We start from the raw sequence: 24,626 nt of genomic DNA, 5'->3' as shown, positions 1-24,626 counted from the left end.
TTTGTAAACTTGAATTTATATTAAGCATCAAAGCTAAGTGTTTTGATCAGTTTTCATGGAGTTTCTAGAAAAGGCTGATTTTCAAGATCAAGTCATTTATCGTCGAAATCGTATAGATTCGCTGTTCAGCAATTCGATGCTTCTTTGCTGTCTTGTTCTCAGCTTGCTGGTTTTCCTATTTAGTAAGCATAAGAGAGCACACAGGCATCGAATTGCTTTCTTAGAGCAATTGGGTACTAAAGCCCTAAGTCAATTTTTATGTACAACGGTAAAAAACACGATTAAAAACCATTTCTGATCACTTTTTTTCATTTTAATGCAAAATTTTTTTTTTGACAAGACAACATTTTTTCGGTGGATCAACTATGGTCCCCTTGGAACGAGCTGTCAACTAGGAGCTTTTCTGTCAAGAAGGACCGCGAGGTTAATTTTTCAAAATTGATTTAAAAATTCATTTTAAACTCTTTGTGGTCATACAAAGGGTCATTGTACTCAGAAAAATAAGCTTTATCGCTGTAAACAATAATATCAGCAATCTAAGCTTCATTTTAGGACCCAATTCTTGCCCAAAATATATTTAAAAAGGTTTTTGAAAGGTACTTTTTCACTCGAACTTCTCTGATTTTGATGAAACTTTGTATCCTCGGCTTATATTAGACCTTTTTTGTGTTTGTGAAGCAAATTGCACTCGAGAATTATAATTGAAAAGGGTGTTAGTTATTTTAATATTTTTATGTTTCGTCATTTAAATATTGCTAGATCTTGAAGCCGTTGCATCGTATCAAAAAGTGATCAAAAACAAACTTGCAGGAAATTTGACGAGCTTTCTGAACAAAAAATACATTAAAAAAAACACACGCTATTGTATAAGATTTTTAGATTGAAAAGTCAATAGTGAGGGTGATCCAACGGTATTTTTCGATCATTTTTTTTCCTTTCTCACCTCAATGAGGAAAGGCTATAATATCACTCCAAAAATGAACTTCTTTATTCGACCTCGTAGACCTACCTTTACGTAAACCTATCGACTCGGAATCAATTTTTGAACAAATGTCTGTGTGTGTGTGTGTATGTCTGTAAGTCCGTGCACCGAAAAATACGACACGATTATCTCCGGACTGGCTAAACTGATTTGGACCGTTTAATATTATGAAGACCGTTAATATTATGAAGTTTAAAAAAGTACTTAAAAAGTCATGCTTAAAAAAACGATTTTAACTAAAGTCCAGAAGATTAAAAAAGGGTGGATTTTGTAAGAAAACCCGTCATGCTATACATTTTTAGAAAGGTATTTACAAGACCTTCCTAAAACGTTGTAGATCTGACAACCCATAACCCAGAGTGACCAAAGTATGGCCCGCGCATCAAACGTGGCTCGCGAGGTGATTTTTTACGTCCCGCGGACCCGTTTTGAATCATCATGTAAAATAGCCCGTTGATCACTTGTAAAGTGATTTTATACTTTTTCAAAATAATGGCTTAATCTAAACATTTTTATGCTAATCTTCTAGTAAATATCATCAAAATATTCATCAAGCATTTTGGAAAATTCTGGCTTTCAGGATTAAGGCAGACAAGATATTGAAATCGGAGGAATAAGGCTGTTCCAAGTATTTTACAAAGCTTTTATCGACTTTTCTCCTCTCTCCCCATTATCAAAAATTGGCTCGAAAAATCATGGGCAAAAATATTGTTCCAAAAAACTTCAAAATATAAATGGAAATTCAAGTGCAATCAATCTGAAATCAATTAAAAATGCATTTTTTCAACTTTAGGGGTGCTTTAAACATTTTTTAGCGTTTCATTTGGCTTTCTACGATTTATTATTAGTCACACTTAATTTAAAAATAAAATTATGCTGTTACATGAATAATGCAGATTACACGACACCATTTTCGAAACATAAAAATTACTTTAAATGTTTTTTTTTTTTTATTAAAACAAAAGTACTTTCAGTGAAAATCTTTTTTTAAATACTTTAAACAATAATATCAATAATACCTATAAAAACTACTACTTTGTGTTTTCTATATATTATTATTCATATTATTACATTATTTTATATTGTTTTCAATTAAGCTAAATGCTGAAATTTTTTTTAACTTCTGCTGAAAAAAATATTTTTTAAGTCTTTTAAATTAAAATAATGTATTTTTAAATATCTTATTTTGTAAATGTGGCCCGCAAGCTCATTTGAGCTTAAAATTTGGCCAATTTCCAAAAAAATTGAGCACCACTGTTATAACCACTTAAGTGTTATATATACACTTTTTTGCGGCCGGATCTCACATATTTTGATAAAAACGTTGTCCGGATCTACCATGCGACCTATCGTTGGATGGGTAATCAAGAGATCTTTCCAAAGAGTCCAAAAGGATGAAAATTCAAAATCTGACAACCCTATCATGAGTTATAAGTGCTTTGGTGTTTTAATAGACTTTTCTTGAGACCGGATCTCAGATATTTTGATAAAAATAAGAGTTATTTATGCACTTTTTGAGGCTATGAATGTGAGGAAGGCACCATTCACCTAAAGGTGGATTAAGTATCGTTTTTTTTTGTAGAAATGACCTAAGATGTTGCAAAGAGCCTGTGCAACAAGTTGCATGTATACATTTTTCTTGCTATTCTGGAAAACTACCTTGGAATTTGATTTTTACAGTGAAACGGTTGTTTTCTCCTTTAAATCGTCGCCGTCGTGCTAACTTGTCGTACGTGCATTTTTGGCCAAATTGACTTAAGAGCGCCATTTTGTGCAGGTCACAATGCCTCACCTTTTAACCTTCACAGATCACCAAAATTTTATTTCAATCCTGAGATATTTCATATACACCGAAAAAACTCCGTACACTTTTGTCACTTTCTATATGAAAGAAGTTTCAATCTTCTCGTGCGAGCGAGTTGTGGCGCTATAACCATGGCAAAGAGTGTCCCGGGCATTTGTGGAAATACAATGTCCCATCCCAGAGGATCCCGGAGCACCAAAACTTCTTAGCATGGTGGCTCCCAACGATTAACTGCCTAAACAAACAGGAACGTGAGCGGGGGATCCCACGTTTTTTCATCCTCCCCTGTAGATTCAGAACTGTATTGTTGTTTGAACATTCGTGTTCATACTCAATTCAATTCAACGAATCATCATCGCGGTTAACTTTACGCAGTTGGCCTGGCCGCTTCGACGTTTGTGATGTTTCAATGCATTCTAATGCAATGGCGCACTGCAAATGTTAACAATGACAAGAAGATGCTAGGCGTCAATCAACCTAAGGCATTCTCCAGGATGCCCTCGAAAGACTGGCTGTGCTAGGGTTAGATTAGATTAGATTAGATTAGATTAGATTAGAAAGAAGTTTCAATCTTGTCGTGCTATCTTTACACAACCTATAAATTTATGTAAATGCGACAATTAGCCAAAGGGTTTTTAGGTCAGAACGCGTTTGACACAGATACGAGCTCGACTACCGTAAACATTTTCAATTAAAACTCGGGACTCCGGCAACCAAATTCAACCAAACTTCAGGGCAATGCACAGGATGGTCAACCAAACAAAACGTGTTTGTTACTGTTGACATTGCGTGCTCTCGTTTTTGTTTATTCAAGGTCAAACATTAAAACGCGTTTTTTTTCGGAACGTCAAAAAGCGACTTACGACATGATAGCACGACGGCGTCGAAATTTTATTTGCCATCAAGATAGGTGCCAAACTGCAAAACAGTATCGAAAAGTATAACTTTTCGAAAGAAGGGCTGAAGAGTTGAACATTTCAGCGCTCAAATTGATGAAATTTCACAGCGGAATTGCAAAAAATATTATATTTAATTATTTTTATTATTTTTCTTTATCTTTATGCTGCTCGATGCTGTAAAGAGTACTTCTTCTGAATCACCCAAAATTTGACTTGTTTTTGTGGTTCGATTATTTCATGTGATTTTTTGCGGGGTCGGATAATCAAATCTGAAAGTAATGTTTTTTTTTGCAAAAATGATACTTCTGACGTTAAAATTGCCATACAAGTTAAAAAAATTAGCAAAAACGTAATTACGCTGAGTAAAAACTGAATCTTAATTACGACCCACGGCTGCAGCAAAAACAAACTGTGCTGGTATGCACTATGTTAGTATAGATTAGATTTGCGGAGGAGTGTGCAAAGGACCTGCTCCGGAACGGAAAAGGGGAGGACAGGCCACTGTCAGGACACGCAATGACGCAAACGCAAGGATGAAATCACACACTAATGGAGTTGTTATTCATTTACTGATTGCTATTAGTGACGAATAGATTCAATTGGTATTAACTGTTTTTTGTTGGATGATAAGGAACGTGTGTAAAAATTACGAGAAACGTGATCTAGGTTATTTTTAAAACAAAAGCGTTATAATAGCTCATCACACCTTTAAGTCGTAATGGACAGATTAGAACCAAAATAGTCATTATTGCTAATTAAATCGCGTTAATAAGCAGACAGTGATAATGGCAGCACTCTGCCCGCTAGGTCAGGGATGTTTTGAAAACGTTGAAAAGACGCAAAAAAAATCTCTGCTGGAGGTGTTTGAACTTAAGTCTAGTGACTGTTGATTTGTTGATTTGTTTATTTATTAATATGTCGATTTGTTGATGTGTTCATTTGTTGCTGAAATAAATTAAAATGGCGCCCTAATTTCTGGAGTCTGGAGAGTAGTTTTATACAACTGCTGCCGAAATTAGACCACACGAACGAAACAAGTCTGACATGAACTAAACACCACAATGTCTAGCGGCACCGGTCTTTGCCATGACCTTGCTCACCAGGTATACGTCAGAAACCGGTTTGTCTAATTTGAGGCTTAACCACACGTATGCTCCAGCGACCGTTTTAACTAATCGAAACATACAAAACATACAGTTTGACCTCAGCTCAGAAGTCACGGAATCGTATAAACGAAATTGTCGAAATAAAAATCACTGTCGCCGCCACCGCCGCTGTCTGCGTTCAGTTGATCTTAAAAATGAACTCCCAATGCTCCTTGGTAACTCACTCTCACAAAAGTTCACTTCTTCCATCGAACTTCCGCAAATGAACCCAAAAGCACGTGCGCTGACATGGGGGTTCGATCGCTGATAACGTGTCTTCTCGCGGACAAATGAACTCAACGCCGTCGCTCATGAACGCACGTGAGTGACGACACCAAGAAGGACAGGTCTTAGAACCGGAGCCGACGTTACAGTCATTCGTTCCAGGTTGGTCGGCGCGAGTGGAAGTGTGGTCTCGCGCGCGTTTAGTTCGCGTTGTTGGCGCGAAACAAAAGTTCTGACTTTGCTGGAAATGTGCGTGTTTCGTCGTTGGAGGAAGTTTTTGGAGTGATTGCAGCGTGTTTACTTTAAGTTTAGAGCAACAAGTTTAGTGTTTTAAGAAGAGAAGTGCGACGTAGCGAGCCCGCAGAGGACACCTAGGGAGATTGCAAGAAAGGAAAAAACGCAGGTGTAATTAATCTGTCAGATCCTTACGAAACAGCAGAGAAAAAAAAAACAGCGAGTGTGTTTAAGTGTGTCCAGAAAGGACAATAAAACAAACGTAATACAAGACCTCCTTTTGACCAAGGAGCGAACGAAAAAAAAGGAAAAGTGCCGAAAGGAGAACGAAAGGAACCGTTGATGAATCGTTTATAGCTGCGTTGAAGAGCGAGAAAGGTATGCAACGGCACGCTGAAGGATTAGAAATCACAGCTGCGTTCGACTGGCATTCCCTTCCTTGAATCGGGAAGAAATGGGAATAAAAAGTGGAGTGGACGAACGTAGACGTCTGGCGAATTCTACCCCAGTTTTTTGTGTTTTTTTTTTTTTAAGAAATGAAAAACAAATAGGGTTGACTAACTTGTTTTGACCTTATGTATCGCTCTACACCTTGGCGTTCTTGATTGAGAGATTCCTACTCGAAACTAGGTGTTCGAAGGCTTGATTGTTAAGGCAATTGCAAACCTCTTTTTACACCTTAGCTTCCATCCACCTCGGGATTCGAACTGACGACCTTTGGATTATTAGTTCAACTGCCTAACAGCGACTTCACCAGGACAGGACCCAGGGAGACGACTCCTACACCTGGACTGAGCTAACGACCTACCCGAGCAGGGGTAAATAACACGGGAATGCCAAATTTTGGTATTACTTGGGCAAATAACAGCGACCAAAATGTGCCCTTGGTTGCCCAGTAATAGATGGTAAAATACCATGAAATCATACCAAAAGCTTGTATGTGGAAAGGCACAACAATACCATACCATGTTATTCCAAAGGTAAAATAATACCACAAAATAAAATCATTTCAATACCAAGTTGAGGTCTTCTGGATTTTTGGACATTGCTTGAATACCAAAACTTGGTATTGTCATGGTTTTAATTTTAGGTATTCCCGCGCCCTTGGAAAATCATATTTTGGTATTCCTGTGGTCTTCCACAAACATGATATTGGTTTGATTTCATGGTTTTTTACCATCTATTACTGGGCAACTAAGAGCACATTTTGGTCGCTGGTATTTGCACAAGTAATACCAAAATTTGCTTTTTTCATACCATTTTTAGTGCAGCAGTTGCAGTTATTGCAAAAATACGTAAATGATCCTTATACAACAACCAAATCTACTCACCTGATGATTCCATGTTGTTTTTAGTGATATTCTTCACCACACCGAATGCATTTGTCATTGATGAACGGCTGTACTTGAAGTTCTTGAAGCTTCTGAAAAATAACAAGATTGAAAAATAAGTATTATTAAAATGAAACTGGATTGAAATTCACCAAAATTCAATAATCTGTTGATTGACTCGTTTTTCAAAGTATTTGGTTATCCCAACTTAGAAAAATTTCAACGTTTTTGAAAAAAATATTAGTGGGTATATCACAAAAAAAAAATTAAATCAGCTTTAACATTTTTGGGTTTCAAGTCATTTTAGCGCAAAATTAATTATCTCGTCAAAAATTTAAAAAAAAATCCATAGTTTCAGAGAAAATTGATGAAACCTTTCAATACCAAAAAAATACCAAAATGTGGCATCCTGACTTAGAAAATTTTCCACAATTTCAAGTCGTTTCTGTAGGGGGTATATCAAAAATGTTTAAAATCAAGTTTGAAATTTCCGGTTTTCAATGAAAGCATTCGCTTTGAGACATCATTTTAGCGCAAAATTAATTATTTTGTCAAAATTGGTCAAAATTTTCCCATAGTTTCAAAGGAATTTGGTTAAACACTTTAATACCAAAATAATACCAAAATGTGGTGTTCGACCATTGGCAAATTCTGCAATTTTGCAATATCAAAACAATACCTTAAATTGGTATGATACCACATTTTGCTCTTGCATAATCCTTAAGACAAATTTTTAAGGGTCCAGGAAAACCAAAATTTGGTATTGATACCAGAGAAAGGTATTATTACGCATTTCCCTTGTTATTTACCCATGCTCGGGTAACCTTTTTTAGGATAGTCCGGGGCCAACATTTACTTCCCTTTCGACGGAAGCCGTGATCAGACAAATATCGTCTCGAAAAATGCCACCGGGACCGATTGGGATCGAACCAAGGCCGACTGGGTGAGAGGCAATCACACTTACCCCTACACCACGGTCCCGACAAGTATGTTACGTAAAATTTTCCGAGGAATCCAATATAAATAATTTTGCAGTTCCGTAGTGAAACTGTCCACTTTTCCTGTCCTTCTGGGGAACGAAACGGCCTACTTTTCCCTACTACAAATAACAGATTTAAAAATCAATATCGTTTAATACCAGTGCCAAAAAGTCCTACATTGTAGAACTTAAATGAATGCTGACAAGTTGAACATTTCAACACTTGTATCAAAATTTAACATTTTTCTATACTGTTTTGTTTTGAACGATGAATTTACGTAACACATGAACTGCCACTCAAAACAAGTCCGTCCCATATGTAATTTTTTCAATATTGAGTTAATGATGCAGTTCGGTTCAAAAAAAAAAAAATCATGTAAACTATCAGAAAAAACAATGGATTTTGGTATTTTGTTCCAGAAAACCGTAGAAAGTTCACTTTTTTGTGAAATTCTAACTCGTAACCTTATGGGCGCGACAAATTTAACTTGTGTTTTTCTCGAGTTGCTGTTTTTACATATGGGACAGACTCGATTAGAGCGGCAGTGAATGTTTGACATAAAATTCCATTCAAAAATCGTTTTTCGGAATGGCAAAAAATATAGTAAGCAACTTTTTGCCAAACTTGTTTTTTTCTAAACTTGTCGTATTTATCCAACTCGGTAGATCTCGTTGAATAAATGTACGACTCGTGCTGAAAAAATCTTCCTTTCGCAACTTGTTGCACAAACTACTATTCCAGACATAGGGGAAGGTGGGGCAAGACGACCATATGGGGCAAGAGGAACAATCGCTCGTACGGCCGTAATTTTTACAATTTTGATTATTTCCAGTATGAGGAATTGTTGCTAGCAATGGAATTAACTGATTCTACTAACACATAACCGCCAAAACGACGTAAACGCCACGGGGCATAAGATTTAATGAAGTTTTTTTCAAAACCTTTGCTTTCTTATAATATTTGGATGGTTCAAAATAAGGCTTAGGGTTCGTTTTAAGGCTCATTTTATAAAAATGCTATTTTTCCTAGATCAGTAGTGTCCCTACCAAGGACTTGCACCTATTATAAAGTATGATTCAACTTTTGGTTATTTTTATAGAGAGCTTTTAAAAATTCTTGTTTAGATGGGGCAAGTGTACCATATGGATTTTTAATATGGAAAAAAATACAAATTGCTTCAGCAAAATATTTCATTGTGAAAAAAATACATAAAAGTTCTTAAAAACTGATAAACCATTGTTTTAAAAAATTGTCCATAATTGTCTAAGTAATATTTTTTTTCGTAAAAACGGTCAAATTTTTAGTAAAATATATTTTTTTAATCTAAAAATGAAAGAAACGTCTGATCCTAATCTGATGTATCTAAGTGAAAATAGTTCAATTTTTCTAACGTTTTAATGGGTTATAACGAGCATTTACTTAGCTTGTTACACTTGCCCCACTTTCCCCTAAGCTCTTCGGTCCAGATACCGCCAAAACGGCATTTCAAAATTAAATTTTACCTTTCACCACCCTAGCACGGCCAAACATTAAAATATGGGTCTAATCATTTCGGCCAGGGAACCCTAGACAAATTTTGAGCACGATTCGAGCAGCAGCTTGATAATTTGGTGAAGATTGAAAATCATTTACTAAAATATTTTATTCAAATTTTTAGATACATCATTTGCCTTCCTCACTAAAAAAAAGCTTTAAAATCACTGTTGAAAATAATTTTTTAAATATTTCGCCTAGACCAGTTGTTTCGTATTCATATCGACTCAAAATTCTAAGTAGGGGAAGGTGGGGCAAGAGGAACAATCGCTCGTACGGCCGTTTTTTAACGATTTTGATTTTTTTCAGTATGAGGAATTGTTGCTAGCAATGCAATTAACTGATTCTACTATCACATAACCGCCAAAACGACGTAAACGCCACGGGGCATAAGATTTAATTAGGCTTTTTCGAAACCTTTGTTTTCTTAAAAGATTTGGAAAGTACAAAATAAGCAAGAAAGGCTTAGGGTTCGTTTTAAGGCTCATTTTATCAAAATGTTTTTTTTTTCCTAGATTAATAGTGTCCCAACCAATGACTTGCACATATTATAAAGCATGATTTAACATTTAGTTTTTTTTTTTTTTTTTGTTGAGATCTTTTCAAAAATCTTGTTTAGGTGGGGCAAGTGTACCATATGGATTTTTAGTATGAAAAAAAAATCGAATTGCTGCAAAAACATATTTTATTGGGAAATATATACATAAAAGTACTTAAAAACTGATAAACAATTGTTAAAAAATGTCAAAAACAAAATCTAGCGATATTATGAAAATTTACTATTTATCATATAAGTCATAATTTTTTTACGTTAAAAACGATCAAATATTTAGTAAAATTTTATTATTTAATCAGAAAATGAAAGAAACGTTTCAAATACATTCTAATCTGATGTACCTAAGTGAAAACAGTACAATTGTTAGCAAATAAACATGTTGTTTCATGCCTTGTTCCTCTTGCCCCAACGGGTTGTTCGTCTTGCCGCACTAGTTGAGTAGAACGTACGGAAAATCAAAAATTTTAAAATCGATTTTTTACATTAAAAAACTGGATTTTTTTTTAAACTTGTTCTATTCAAGTCTAAGTCAAGACTTGGAATAAGATGATTATAAAAAATCCGACAGTTTTTTTAACGTTTTTAATGGGTTATAACGAGTATTTCATTAGCTTGTTACACTTGCCCCACTTTCCCCTAAATCGATGCCTCTTAGGGTGACAAAAAAAATCAGCATCAGGGATACCCTCTGCCTCGATTCCTTAGGTAAAAACAAGTATTTGTGTTAATTTTGAGCGTTTACGAAATATCACTCTCAGGGTTCCAATCGAACTGTCAAATGGGTGTTCCAATCGAGCAACAAGACCATGCAAAAACAAGGTCAGAATCAATTTAGAATAATTTAGGTCAAAAAACGAGATTTATAACAATCAAATAAAAATATTGTGCTCTAACATGGTTAAAACTGCTGTCCCAATTCACCCCAGTTGACGACACTTGATTTTCGTGGCTTTGACTTAACGAATTTTGTCCAGATTTGTTCCATTTAGTCCAGTTTGAGGTTCCATAGCGTGGCATTGAAAATTGTAACGTTCAATTTAGCTGTTCAATAGTTATGCAAACAAACAATGTCGTTGGATCAAAAGATCCAGCTAGGATGTCGTAAATCAACCTCTTGACTTTTGACTTTCTTGCGGATCTATGTGAAAATTGCCTTTTAAAGTTTTTATTATCAATTTTCAATCCTCGAAAAAATGCAAAGTAACTTTAAACAAGCATCACGAAGTATCCTTCAAACTACCGTTGCCAGTCCGGTCCCCACCTAAAAAAGCATGCGGCATCCAGAATGATCTAATCGCCCGCCCAAATCCAGTTAGCAGTTGAGCATCACTTTTCTTTTATTAACACTAAATGGTCCGGCCTGGTGGATGGTGCACCACATTCATATAATATCCAGTTTAAGCTCAGAACCACGCGGTTCATGGCGTGATAACGCCCGACCCCGCTCCTCTTTCATCTTCTTAGTCAACCCCCTCGTCCTAAGAATTGTTCGGGTCGGTCGTGTCCAAAGCCGGTTACGGTAAGCTTAATTTTATCAAGAATATGAGATAAATCGTGATTTCGCTCTCATGCGTCTGCCCTCTGCTGAATGTCACAGCGCGGTTGAGAGCAGAGGAACGGAACGGTGCCCAGATTCTTTTGACCCAAAGTCCTCTCTTGAACCGTGTGTAGGATGGGATCTGTTGGGTTATCAACTTGGAGAAATGGTCGGCCATTGAAGTGGGTAATTTGGACAATTGAATTTAAAGTTGGGGTTGAAAGATATGTTTACGGTAAGACTTGCTTGGATACAACTGGGTGGATTATCGCTACAATTTTGCATTATGTAATTTTTTTTTTGACTAATAGTTTTGATACTTTAGATGTTAATTGAAATGCGCTGCTCGATTATCTCAGGACCTTCCGAACCGATTTTGGCCAGGTTGATGTAATTCAATAATTCCCTGTTGAGATGTTTAATGCTCAATGTTCATATAAACGAGTCTTTTTCGTTGAACAAAAATGCATATTATTGAAATAAGTGTGAAACATAAATCAGCAAAATTTATCACTAAAATAACTAACATCATTCAACACCAAACCAACATTGTATCATTGCCGAGGGGAAACCCCCGCTCCGAACGCCCTGTCACGTTCCGTCCCGCAATCTGCGCCTTAATCACCAAGCACGTGGCAAATGCTTAGCCCAATGCCATCCAAGGGTCTACTCCCCACGAAGGAATTCCATCTTTTGGCCAGCTCCTCACCAAAACGCACCAAAACAAAACACTCACCCCGTGGCCTGTAAAGCTGCCTCATCAACAGTTTGTTTAAGTTTTTTTTTTTTATTTTCGCGCCTCTCAAATTTCAACCAATGCTGCTGCTCGTTCAGGCCCTTAATCGTGATGCTTTGGCGCCAAAATGTTGCCTGCAAGAGGACACCCACCCAATGTTTGAACAGTTGGGTCGGTTTGGGACGCGAAGAGCGACCAAGACACGAATTTACGTCAATTTGAGCTGTTTAGAATTCGAGTTTCTTGCCGGATCTTGCTCGGGTGAATTGTTTGCAAAGATTGTTATTTCGACAACAACTAGCTTTTTTGTTCTGTACAATGTTGCACATCAGAGAATGAATCTTTTTGACTGTTTTGTTGTTGTTGATTCTCAAAGCAGGTTTTGTCCCGACTCGACTTGTGTTGAATAATTTAGAAATCTGTTTTGCTAAAAGCGTAAATTAATTCAAATAATAAATGGTTAACTCTGAAAATGATTTGGCTGACAAAACTTGAAACGCAGAGTTTGTCAACGAGTCAAGGTCATGATTCTACACGCACGCAACGCTCGTTGGGGGAATTACCAACTATCAAGCAGTTCATTTGCTCTGAAATCAAGTTTGAGAGTGCATCTACACCTACAGTGGGAATTTCCAAATCAATCGCTTATTTGCAGACAGTTCAATGATTTGTAGTAGGGTTCAGCAGAGCAAAGTGGTTTGCTAACAGGGCTACGGAGTCGAGTCATATTTCAAACGACTCCAACTCCGACTCCAGCTTTCTGAGATTAGCCGACTCCGACTCCGGCTCCGGCATTCAGCTCCAACCAACTCCACCTCTGGCCTACCAACTCCGACTTCGACTCCAGCTTTCAACAAATGGTTTGCTCCGACTTCAACTCCGACTCCACATTTTTTTTTTAATATTTCAAAAATTTGTTTACCATTATTTTGAAAACATTAATAAATAGAATAATTTAAATACTGTCGACGTGTAATGTTTTTCTCAAGGAAAAAAAACGAATCACAAAACGTAAAAAAAAATTTGGTTACAAGTTATTGAAACAGAAATCAAAAAATATCTCCAGTTATGATGGCACTTAGAAGAACAATTTTGTAGGTTAAATTGGATTTATTTACCTCAAATTTACATTTAATTCAATAAATGCTTATATATTTAATTTATTAATTGTTATTTTTTTTTTTTGATGAATCATTTAATTATTCCAATCCTTTTAGGGGAAAAAAACGTTAATTAGCCATCCTTAGGTGGTTGGCGCCTTCCTCACATTTAAAAGGTGCTATCCAAAATGCAAAAAGTGCGTAAATAACACTTAAGTGCTTATAAATTTTGATAGGGTTGTCAGATCTTCAATGTTTTGGATGCGTTAGAAAGGTCTTTTGAATACCCATTCTACGATAGGTCGCATGAGAGATTCGGACAACGTTTCCATCAAAATATCTGAGATCCGGCCTACAAAAAGTGCATAAATAACTCTGAAGTGTTTATAACTTTTGATAGGGTTGTCAGATCTTCAATGTTTTGGAAGCGTTGGAAAATAAAAATAAAATTTAAATACCTATCCAACGATAGGTCACATGAGAGATCCGAAAAACGTTTTCATCAACATATCTGGGATCCGGCCTCCAAAAAGCGTATAAATAACACTTAAGTGCTTATAACTTTTGATAGATTTGTCAGATTTACAATGTCTTGGATGCGTTGGGAAGGTCTTTTAAATACCTTTCTGAAAATATATAGCATGACGGGTTTTCTTACAATAACTAACTTAATCCACCTATGTGGTTGGTGCCTTCCTCACTCTTTTCCAACAATGGGTGATGTGTGATATTATTTTTTTTTTAATTTCGTCTGATTTCGTTAAGTTCCGGAATACAAAAAACACACATATCACTCAAGGGCTCATAAGTGGCATCTTAAGTGGACAGAACTCGAGACAGGGTTGCCAGATCGTCAATGTTTTAGACTCGTTGGAAAGGTCTTTCAATAACCTAACCAATGATGGGTCGGATGATGGATCCGGACATTGTTTACATACATTTAAGTGAGATCCGGCTTCAAAAAAGTAAATAATTATCACTTAAGTGGTTATAACTCAAGACAGGGTTGCCAGATTATCAATTATTTTTTAGACTCGTTGGAAAGGTCTTTTAATTACCTAACTAACGATGTATAACATGATGATGTTTGGTTCAGTTTACTGCCATTTATTCAACATCCGAAAATATGCGAAAACACATTTTTATACATAACTTTTGAACTACTTATCGAAACTTCAAACAATTCAATAGCACCGTATGGGACCCTAAAGCAAGTCGAATGCAACTGGTTTGGTCAAAATCGGTTCAGCCAGTGCTGAGAAAACTGCGTGACATTATTGGTCACATACACACACACATACACACACACATACACACAGACATTTGTTCAGTTTTCGATTCTGAGTCGATATGTATACATCAAGGTGGGTTTTCGAGCTTTAAATAAAAAGTTCATTTTTAGAGCAGGATTATAGCCTTACCTCAGTGAGGAAGGCAAAACCACCCTTTTTACAATCTTCCGGACTTTTGTTAAAATTGTTTTTTTAGCATAACTTTTGAAGTACTTAACTAAACTGCATAATTTTTAATAGCGACTAATGGGACCCCAAGACGGATCGAATGACGCCAAAACAGACAAAATCGGTTCAGCCAATGTCGAGATAATCGAGTGGCAATTTTTTGATCAACATCCCACCACACACACAGACATTTGCTCAGAATTTGATTCTGAGTCGATAGGTATACATGAAGGTGGGTCTAGAACGTCAAATTAAGAATTTTAATTTCCAAGTGATTTTATAGCCTTTCCTCAGTAAGGTGAGGAAGGCAAAAAGCACAATGACTACCAAGGTCGCCTTGGTTATTTAAATAACAATTTTAAACGAAACAAAAGCTCCACTGATTTTTATGTACATGGACATCGCGCCATGGCTGTAGGAGATTATTATTGCAAATCAATATACCTCAAAAAATGCGTGGAAAGGAGAGGTTTAAAATCCATGATCTAGAAAATATTTTACCTGAAGATTGTTGATTTATTATAATTTTCAAACTTTCTATGCTATTAAAAAAGGAGGCACGCAATGCTTTTTGCGTCTTCACCTAAAATGAAGATTTAGGAATGCGCCTCCATCAAAGTATTTGAAATGATTTAAAAATTGAAAAAAAAATCAACAGGATAATAATTTTTAGGTCACAGCTACTAAGCTACTCACGCCTCCATCAAAGTTTATGAAAAAACTTAAAAAATGAAAATAAAAAACAAAAATAAACAGGATTAAATTATTTAGGTCATAGATATTTCAAAAGGAGTCCTTAAGCTACTTTTCAAAAAGTTTTTTTTCAAATACATTGATTTGCAATGATAATCACCTTTCGTAAAACTTGTTGGAAGATAAATTTATTTAAAATAATCAGTAATCAGTTCAAAATTTGTTAATTTTTTTTTTGTCAGTTTCAATTATTTTAAACGCGACACTTTGATTTTGTTTGTTCTTAATTATAAACAAAATGCGCATGTTGAGTTCTAAGTTCTATGTAATAGATTGTTATATAATCGTTTATTATTTGATGGAAGAGTTATACTGCCAGTGATTTTTATAGATTTACAAGAACAGTATTTTTGTGTACCTCGTATTTTTTTTCCTGAAACATGATTTACTTAAAACCTTCCAGGCATTCACCATCGGGGTAAAAGATGACTGTTTGTGTACTTTTTCAGAAAGAACTGGATTATATTTGATCAAATTTGAATTGATTGTGTACATAAATATTGACAAAAGGAAGCAGCATTTCTGACTACAAAAACAATATTGTTTATTGTTATTTTAGTAATAATACTACATACTTGAGTAAGAGATGAGCAGTTCTCTCAGATTTCGGTCATTCGATTTTTTTTTGTATTTTTTAATCCGACTGAAACTTTTTTGGAGCCTTCGGTATGCCCAAAGAATCCATTTTGCATCATTAGTTTGTCCATATAATTTTCCATACAAATTTGGCAGCATAGATACACTGTAAAAAAAATGGTGATTTTTTATTTAACTTTTTGTCACTAAAACTTGATTTGCAAAAAAACACTATTATGAATCATTAGTTTGTCCATATAATTATTTTCAATTTTTTTAAACGAAGACTAACATTTCAAAAGGGCCAAACATTCAATATTACGCCCTTTAAAATGTTAGTCCTGGTTGAACATTTTTTTAAATATTTTTTTCGATAAGATCGGAAAATTTCACGTATGTTTCATATTTTAACATTGAAAATCGGACCATTAGTTGCTGAGATATCGACATTAGAAAATGGTGTGTTGTTTGGGTGGGACTTAGGAAACATCAATTTTCCTGTTTTCAAACCTTTGCATGGCAATATCTCAGCAACGAAGGGTCTTATCAACAAAGTTTAAAAATGCAAATATAGAAAATTTTCTCAGCTTATCAAAAATTTTTTTTTTCAAAGGTGGGCAAACATGTGCACTAATTAAAAAAAAAATGAAAGACTGCGACTATTTTCAAAAAAGTCACCTAAAAATGGATTTAACTTGAAAACGGTACACTTTATCAAAATTTCACTGAAGTACTTTTTGATTGCAAATTTGATTTTACATCGAAAAATGAAGTTGAAAAATTTTTGCGACCAATTTTTCGATTTTTTGAAAAAAATCAGTATTGATTCAAAAATTCATAACTCGCTCAAAGATTTTTTGCACAACCTGGAAATTTCTGAAAAGTTGGTATTTGATGTCCTCTAAAAAATTAAAAATTGGTGTTTTTTTGCAAATCAAGTTTTAGTGAAAAAAGTTAAATAAAAAATCATCAAAATTTTTTTTACCGTGCATCATTTTTTTTTCAGTGTAGTCCATATCCATACCAACAACTTTGCCGAAGACACCAAATCGATCAAAAAATTTCTTCAAAAGATACAGATTTTTGAATTTTCATACATCATTTTTGTATGGCCAGCTGCCAAATATGTATGGAAAATTATATGGACAAACTAATTATGCAAAATGGCTTCTTCGGGCATACCGAAGGCACCAGAAAAGTTTCAGTCGGATTAAAAAACACAAAAAATAAAATTTTAGAAAAAAGACCGATTTCCTAGAGAGCTGCTCAGATGTTTAACAGGTTATAATTTTGTGATTATAGTGAAATAACCAGTGTTGCGTTCCTCACGCGCTCACGCGCTCGTGAGCGCTCACTTTTCGCTCATTCGTGAGGAGGAGCGCTGCGCGAGCTAGCTCACGTTTGCCCGCGCTCACGTTTGCTCCGATTTTTTCAGCTCACGTTTGCTCCACGCTCGCGCTCGCGCTCATATTTCGCTCACGGAGCGCTCATTTTGGACGTGTCGCTTATCATTTGACGTTTTTGAGAAAGTTTTTTTTTCGATTCTAGATGGATTTTTTGCGTCGGGTGCAGTAGGGCTATGGAAATATGACTTTGTGGACAAATTTTATGATATATGAATTGGAATAGCTTAATCTCATCAATCATGGATTCGCAGGGGTCAAATAATTTTTTAGACATACAGTCGAATGTATAAATATTTTAGAATTCAAAGGCCTTATTGTAGCAGAGAGGGGCGGAGGGGTATAGACGCCTAAATAAAAGGGCCTGTAAACCTTAGAAAAACTTTCAAAACAATGAATTGATTCAAGAGGATTTATGCTTCGGTAAGCTCGATTCAAGGTTAAATGCTTGTTTGATTAAAATATAACATTAAACTGTTTTATGTACCTAATCAGTGTTTTGACTACATTTCCAGATTGCGGGTCAGAATGAGCTACCATTAAAAAAAGTTATTCCGTTTATTAAATCTTTCAGTGATTCAGTGATTAGAAACGGCTTATCATTTTTATAAGGTTAGTCTTTATTTGGCAAACATTTTAGAAAATAGGGTAACATTTTTGAAAAAGTTCTATTTTAAATATATGCCTCAAAATTCCTAAGGGTTGAAATAACCCTTTTGACTCAAATCAAATAAATTGTCAATATTTTTCACCCCGAAAAAGTTGGCTCTTCTTCCAACAAGCGGATTTTATTCAACACTTTCGCAACCAAACCTCTGGAAATATTCAATTACAAGTATGATTTTTTGAACAAGGTGATTGTAACTGTTTAAAAGATTATTTAAAAATAAATAAAAAATACATAAATTGTCAATATTTTTGTACATAACAACAATACAATATGGTCCAATATGGATTTGATTTGTGAACCAACAGTGCATCTCTTCACGTCAATGAATGTTTACATTATGAAATTAGTTTTTTGTTCCTTGTTCGAAAAATGTCTAGATTTTAAATCGAACGTAAATTTCGGTTCGCTGATTAAATCCATTTCATTGCCTACTTTTGTTTGTTCGACCACTTTCTTGTTTGTTTTTGCTGCCTGTGCTGAGATAGTTCTAGAAACTTCGTTTCAAACAGGCAGATGCTTCAACAGGAAAAAACAACTACCTACTTTGGCTCACCAGCTCACGTGAGCGCAAAATGCTCCGGTGAGCGTGAGCGAGCACGAGCTACCTGATAAAAACTCACGCTCCAGCTGGAGCGAGCAAGCCTTCCGTGAGCGCTCACTCATTCGCAACCCTGGAAATAACTCACTTAAAGCTATTTAATCACATTTAAAATGCTTTAAAAACATAATGGCATCAGATAAATTTAACAAAGGCAACGCAGTTCATGCGACTTAAAAACAATTGAAAATATAAGATGTTTTGTAAATTATCCTGCATTATAACGTATGCTGAACAAGAAAAAAAAAAACTTTTTTTTTGTTGAATTTTAGATAACACCGACTCCGACTCCGACTCCGGATTATAAAAAATAATCGACTCCGACTTCGACTCTGACTCCAGCTCATAAAACTTAGCCAACTCCGACTCCGGCTCCAACTGTTTGAGTTTTGACGACTCTAACTCCAGGTCCCCAAAAAGACCCGACTCCACCGACTCCGGCTCCAACTCCGACTCCACAGCCCTGGTAAAGGCTGTCAAATATTGTTTTCTAATGATAAACGGATAATTTGAAAGGAAAGGGTAGTCTAAATTTGTCCAAGCCCAGAAGTTGACCAGAAAATCCCTTCTCAAAATCGCTTGTAAGAACCTATGTTTCCAATGGACACAGTTATACTCGAATAAAAAAATAATAATAAAAAATGCGAAAAAGTTCCGTAAGTTATGGTTATTGAGAGCCAAGAAACAAAAAATATCAATATTAATAGTTTCTAAAACTTTTAAATATTTCTCTCAAAAACTCAAAAACAAATGTTTTGAAATATTTGTCATTTTTTTTTTAATATCTGGCCATATTTCAAATTCCATTAAAAAATCACTAAATTATTGCTCATTTCACTGAAAAAATGACTCTATTTAGAATCCTTGTGGTGAATTTCAGTAAACCGAAAGGTAATAATGATCGATGTAACTGGATTCAATCATCAAGTTTATTGTTCTTTTTTATATTGTTTGGACAATTTCTTCCGCCATTTTCCTTTTAAAAACTCAACTCACGTTGAATATAGCCTGTTTAATTTTATTTGTCCGACAAAGTGCATTGTGAATCATTTTGTCTCCAAAATGGTGCAGTTTATCAACGTCGCAAAAGTTTTTACAATCATGACCGTCAGCTAGGTTCAGCTCCCAAAGATATCCCAACTTTCTCTCTTTCTTGTGTAAGTATCGATCAGCAATGACAAGAAGTGTAGCACTCCCGAACCCTTTCTCAAGATGCCAGCATTCTTTTCGCAAATTTGACGTAAATAACAATCTGCGAAAGTCAAAGGACTATGATTAGTATGTATGGTGGCATTAAAGAACAAGCCAACGCGATGCACTTCTCGTCAACACGCTGCTCTCGCGTTGATTGATTACAGTGATAATGGGATGAAACATGCAAAAGAGCAGCAAACAAATTACAGACCACGCTCTCGGAATCGGATTACGGTCCGACGGTGGCCCAGATTGCGTTTGTCACTTGCCACTTGCCACTTTGTGTTATTGTTATTTTCCCTTTGAACTGACGACATCAACATTGTGATAACGGAACAATTTGTTTTTTCTTGGACTTTTGATGTTATCAACTTTCGTGTATTTTGGAGCCGACATCGAAATTAATAGCTTTTTTATTATCACTTTTCTTTCCCCAGATATCGCCGGCAAGTGTTCAGAGTTCCAGCTGGTAACACCTCTTAGATCCGTTTAGAAAACACACACACAAAAACTATGGAGGACGATTCGCTGAAGAAGGACCGGAAGGACTCCAAGGATGGTGGTGTCAATGGGAAAGAAGGAGGAGGTGGCGGCGATGGAGAGATCGTCCTCAAGCCAAAGATGACACTGGTCAACGGAATTACCGTGATTGTGGGTTCCATCATCGGGTCCGGAATCTTCGTGTCTCCAACCGGAGTGTTGCTTAACACCGGCAGTGTCAACATGTCGCTGATCGTGTGGGTCATCTCCGGCCTGTTTTCGATGGTGAGTTGTGAGGGCAATCAATCTTGAAGAGAGTGGGTTCCAGGAAATGTGGGGAACAAGTTTTGGCAGTGAGGACAGAATTGCTTGCATGACGTTAATGGGTCCGTTATTCGTTTTTGGAAGTGGCGAACTTTTTAAAAGCGTTGAACCTGTTTAAGGTACCTACGAGACGGTGGTCGTAAAGAACATGATCGTTTTGGGAGTTTATTTGCCAAGAGTGACACATTTTATGACGTGAGCAGGGATGTAGCTGAGGGCTGCCATTGAATACACAACCGATAGTATTTTTTCATAGTTCATTTTTTCCGAGATCTTCGGATAATCGAGTCTGAACTGTGTTCAATAAGGCTTTCTAGTCAGAAATTTACCAACACATTGAAAGTATGTTTACATGGCAGTTGGACGAATGTTTGCATCAGATTTCCTATCTCTTTCTACACGGAGAAAAAAGAGTTCCCAAAATCGTGAAAAAGCGTTCATGAAAATGGGATTTCCAAAAACGTATCATGGGATTTGAACACTTTGTTCGTGGTTCCCATTTTCATGAACGCTTGTTCACAATTTTAGGAACTCTTTTTTCTCCGTGTAGCAAATGTTTTTTATTAGGCGACTTCTAGCTGGTTTTTCAACTGACCATCCAACAAGTCGGCCAACATCCTTCGCAGGGCTGTGACAGCTCGATATTTGTTTGCATCAGGACACTGTTTTCATCAGGACGAGACGTTCGTCATTTTTGAGTTATTTTTTTCCACTGGGCTTAGAAAGCATAATACTTATGTAGTAAATGATTAAATATGGGTAATTCTCTAACAACTCACACGAAATCGGGAAAAGTTGCCCCGACCCCTCTTCGATTTGCGTGAAATGTTGTCCTAAGGGGTAACTTTTGTCTCTGAGCACGAATCCGAGGACCGTTTTTTGATATCTCGTGACGGAGGGGAGGTACGACCCCTTTTTGAACATGCGAAAAAGAGGTGTTTTTTCAATAATTTGCTTCCTGAAACGGTGATGAGATAGAAATTTGGTGTCAAAGGGACATTTATGTAAAATTAGACGCTCAATTTGATGACGTACTCAGAATTCCGAAAAAACGTATTTTTCATGAAAAAACACTAAAAAAGTTTTGAAAATTCTCCCATTTTCCGTAACTTGACTGTAAAAATTTCTGGAACATGTCATTTTATGGGAAATTTAATGTACTTTTCGAATCTACATTGACCCAAAAGAGTCATTTTTTCAAAACAAAATCTTTCATTTTTAAATTTTGTGTTTTTTTCTAACTTTGTAGGGTTATTTTTTAGAGTGTAGTAGTGTTCTACAAAGTAGAGCAGACAATTACAAAAATTTGGATGTATAAATATAAGGGGTTTGCTTATAAATATCACGAGTTATCGAGATTTTACGAAAAAATTTTTTTTTGAAAAAGTTACATTTTGCGTTTCTCTTTGTTTCGTCGTCCGTGTCTGTCGCGAGTGACGATGAACGGCCATGATTGACGACGACCAACTTTTTCAAAACTTTTGTTTTCGTAAAATCGCGATAACTCGTGATGTTTATAAACAAACCCCTTATGTTTACATATCAAAATTATTGTAATTGTCTGCTCTACAACTTTGTAGAACACAACTACACTCTTAAAAATAACCCTGCAAAGTTAGAAAAACACAAATTTAAAAAATGAAAGATTTTGTTTTGAAAAAAATACTCTTTTGGGTCAATGTAGATTCGAAAAGTACATTAAATTTTCCATAAAATGACATATTCCAGATTTTTTTACAGTCAAGTAACGGAAAATGGAAGAATTTAAAAAAATAGTGTTTTTTCGATGAAAAATGACACCAATTTCATATCTCATCAATTGGTTTGATTTCCAATGCAAAAAATTAAACTTTTTTAAGTTTTCAGATATTGGTTCCAAAATTTTCATTTGTTTTCTCGAATGGATCAGAAACATGTTTCATTTTAAATTTGAAAATAGGATCTTAGACCACTGATAAATTGGATTCGGAAAATGGGGGGTTGTTTAGGTGAGACTTTGCGAAAATTTACGAAAATTATCATTTTTAGGACCACTTATTTGTAGGTCACTCTAATGCATAAATAAACAAATACGGGGCTATGCTCTTTTCAAAAGGAATTGCTGTATTTTTAATACTTTTGAATACAAAGATAGACATTGTTCATCAATAACATTCTTATATCAGACTCTTATTATAACCCCTTCTAGTTAAGTGTTTTCCTAAAAAGCTAAAACCCCTTTTTTCCTTCTCTCTCCCTTTGACACCCCCCCACACAGGTCGGCGCGTACTGCTACGCCGAGTTGGGCACGATGATCAAAAAGTCCGGTGCCGATTACGCGTACATCATGGAGACGTTCGGCCCGTTCATGGCCTTCATTCGGCTGTGGATCGAGTGTATGATCGTGCGGCCGTGCTCGCAAGCGATCGTGGCCCTCACGTTCAGCGTGTACGTCCTGAAGCCGTTCTTCCCGGACTGCCAACCGCCGGACGATGCCGCCCGGATGCTGGCCGTCTGCTGTATCTGTAAGTTTCTTTTTTTAAATTGATTCATTATCCGTAAAAAGTTACGACGTTCTTGACAAAGTCAGTTACATTATCCTCGTGATTCAGGAACGACCCCCTAGAAACTCAATCGATCAATGAAAGTCCAATTGCCGGCCGCCTCCCGGGGGCTTCCATCTGATAGTAGTCTGGAAGTAGTGCATCGGAAGCAAAAAAATGTTGCATCATCCGTGAAATGTCGTTGACAGTAGAGAACTGTACGTTGCAATAAGGTGTAGGCGTAGAAATTGCCCAGTTAGTCAGTTACGACCACCGTTGCAAGTGCAATCACATAATCCAATCCAGCTGCAGCAGCGGCTGACGTCGAGAAATGGCGGGCAATTTTCGTAATAGAATCATCCCAGTTTAGAAGTGGCTATTCAGAGCTCATTTTTGTCATGGGATGCTCTTTTTGGTATTCAGTCGGGTTGATTAATCCAGCTAAAGCAATCTTTGAACATTGAACATGGTTTACGGTACGAGTTGATTCCCTTTAATTTTGTCTTAACTTATTTTCGTGACGTCAATCTATGCGTGACATCAAACCTTTTTAGCTAAAATGTCACGTATACTTCCGCTCTGTGAATGTCAGCTAAATGCGTTATCAGCGTGAGTGAGTGTGGCAACGTGTTGGAATGTTGATCTAGAAGACACCAGCAAAACTGTGAAGAAGTGGCGCTTAGAAAGGGGGAAAGGAGATGAACAATCAGTAAAAACAGACCGGAGCCGGAAAGGCAAATAAACATGCGATAGCATTTATCGTTATTACCCTGTCTTCGGCTCGTTACGGCTGATTTGTGAGCCGGAAAAGGATTACTTGGTGCGTGGAGGCAGTTCCGGATACATTCTTAGTACCGTAGCAAGGGAATTGTTGCAGTTTTGTAGCCAAAAGTTGAACATTGTTTTAAAATACGTCACGACCAACATTCTTTTCCTACCAGTTCCAGAAATGTTATCAGTTGTGGTATTGAAAATGTGATACGTTATCGATAAATGCTGGATTAAATCTCATCTAGATTAAAGCTCAAACAAGGTCATGAGAGCTTGATATCTTGGTATAGATGAGCCACCATGGTTAAATAAAGGAAACATAAAAAAGTTTATGAATTTTACCGGACTCCGTTTCAAAACTCGGTGAACAATAATTATAACAAAATGAATTCGATTTTCATTTGATTGATTTAGATAACTGTCAAATACTGAATGACTTAACAAAAAAACAAATATTTGTTTAGCTACTAATAGAAAATTACTCAGTACACGCGATAAAAAAAACTTTGCTGCTGTTGAGTTTGAGTTGGATTGCACTAGGTGCACTGTTGTTTGAGGTAATGCAAAACTAAAATTGATTCGGCAATTTAAAATCACGCAACTGAAATGTCATTCAAAACCGATGTCGTCTCGGGGAAAAAATGAAAGGGATCTTCATGAGTGTGTTTAGTTTCATTATTTTTTCATGTTTAACTCAAACCCAAAATCTTTGTCAGCAAAATTTAATTTTGACAAACCAATTTCTGAGAGCAATTATTAGTACACCCAAAAGAAATATATATCTCTAAATCTGCAACAGTGGATTTGCTGCAG

The 24,626-nt window shown here is 36.1% G+C and overlaps 1 protein-coding gene across 5 annotated transcripts in view; it reads left to right on the top strand.

The window, feature by feature from the left end:
- The window catches only part of LOC6033670 (Y+L amino acid transporter 2), a 46,126-nt gene that overhangs the window by 5,586 nt on the left and 15,914 nt on the right, over positions 1-24,626 (top strand). For 2 of the 5 annotated variants that reach the window (XM_038257470.1, XM_038257465.1), the window contains exons 2-3: positions 20,154-20,481; positions 22,778-23,024. In XM_038257470.1, the coding sequence (XP_038113398.1) occupies positions 20,230-20,481; positions 22,778-23,024 (499 nt within the window). In that variant the 5' untranslated portion in view covers positions 20,154-20,229. Of the gene's footprint in view, positions 1-5,212; positions 5,668-19,488; positions 19,680-20,153; positions 20,482-22,777; positions 23,025-24,626 lie in introns of those variants that run through there. The other 3 variants (XM_038257462.1, XM_038257461.1, XR_005277742.1) reach the window with 3 other exon arrangements.

Source organism: Culex quinquefasciatus, chromosome 1 (assembly GCF_015732765.1).
Source record: "Culex quinquefasciatus strain JHB chromosome 1, VPISU_Cqui_1.0_pri_paternal, whole genome shotgun sequence".
NCBI lineage: Eukaryota > Metazoa > Arthropoda > Insecta > Diptera > Culicidae > Culex > Culex quinquefasciatus.
Note: the sequence above shows the minus strand (reverse complement) of the source record. Positions and strands in the feature narration are given on the sequence as shown.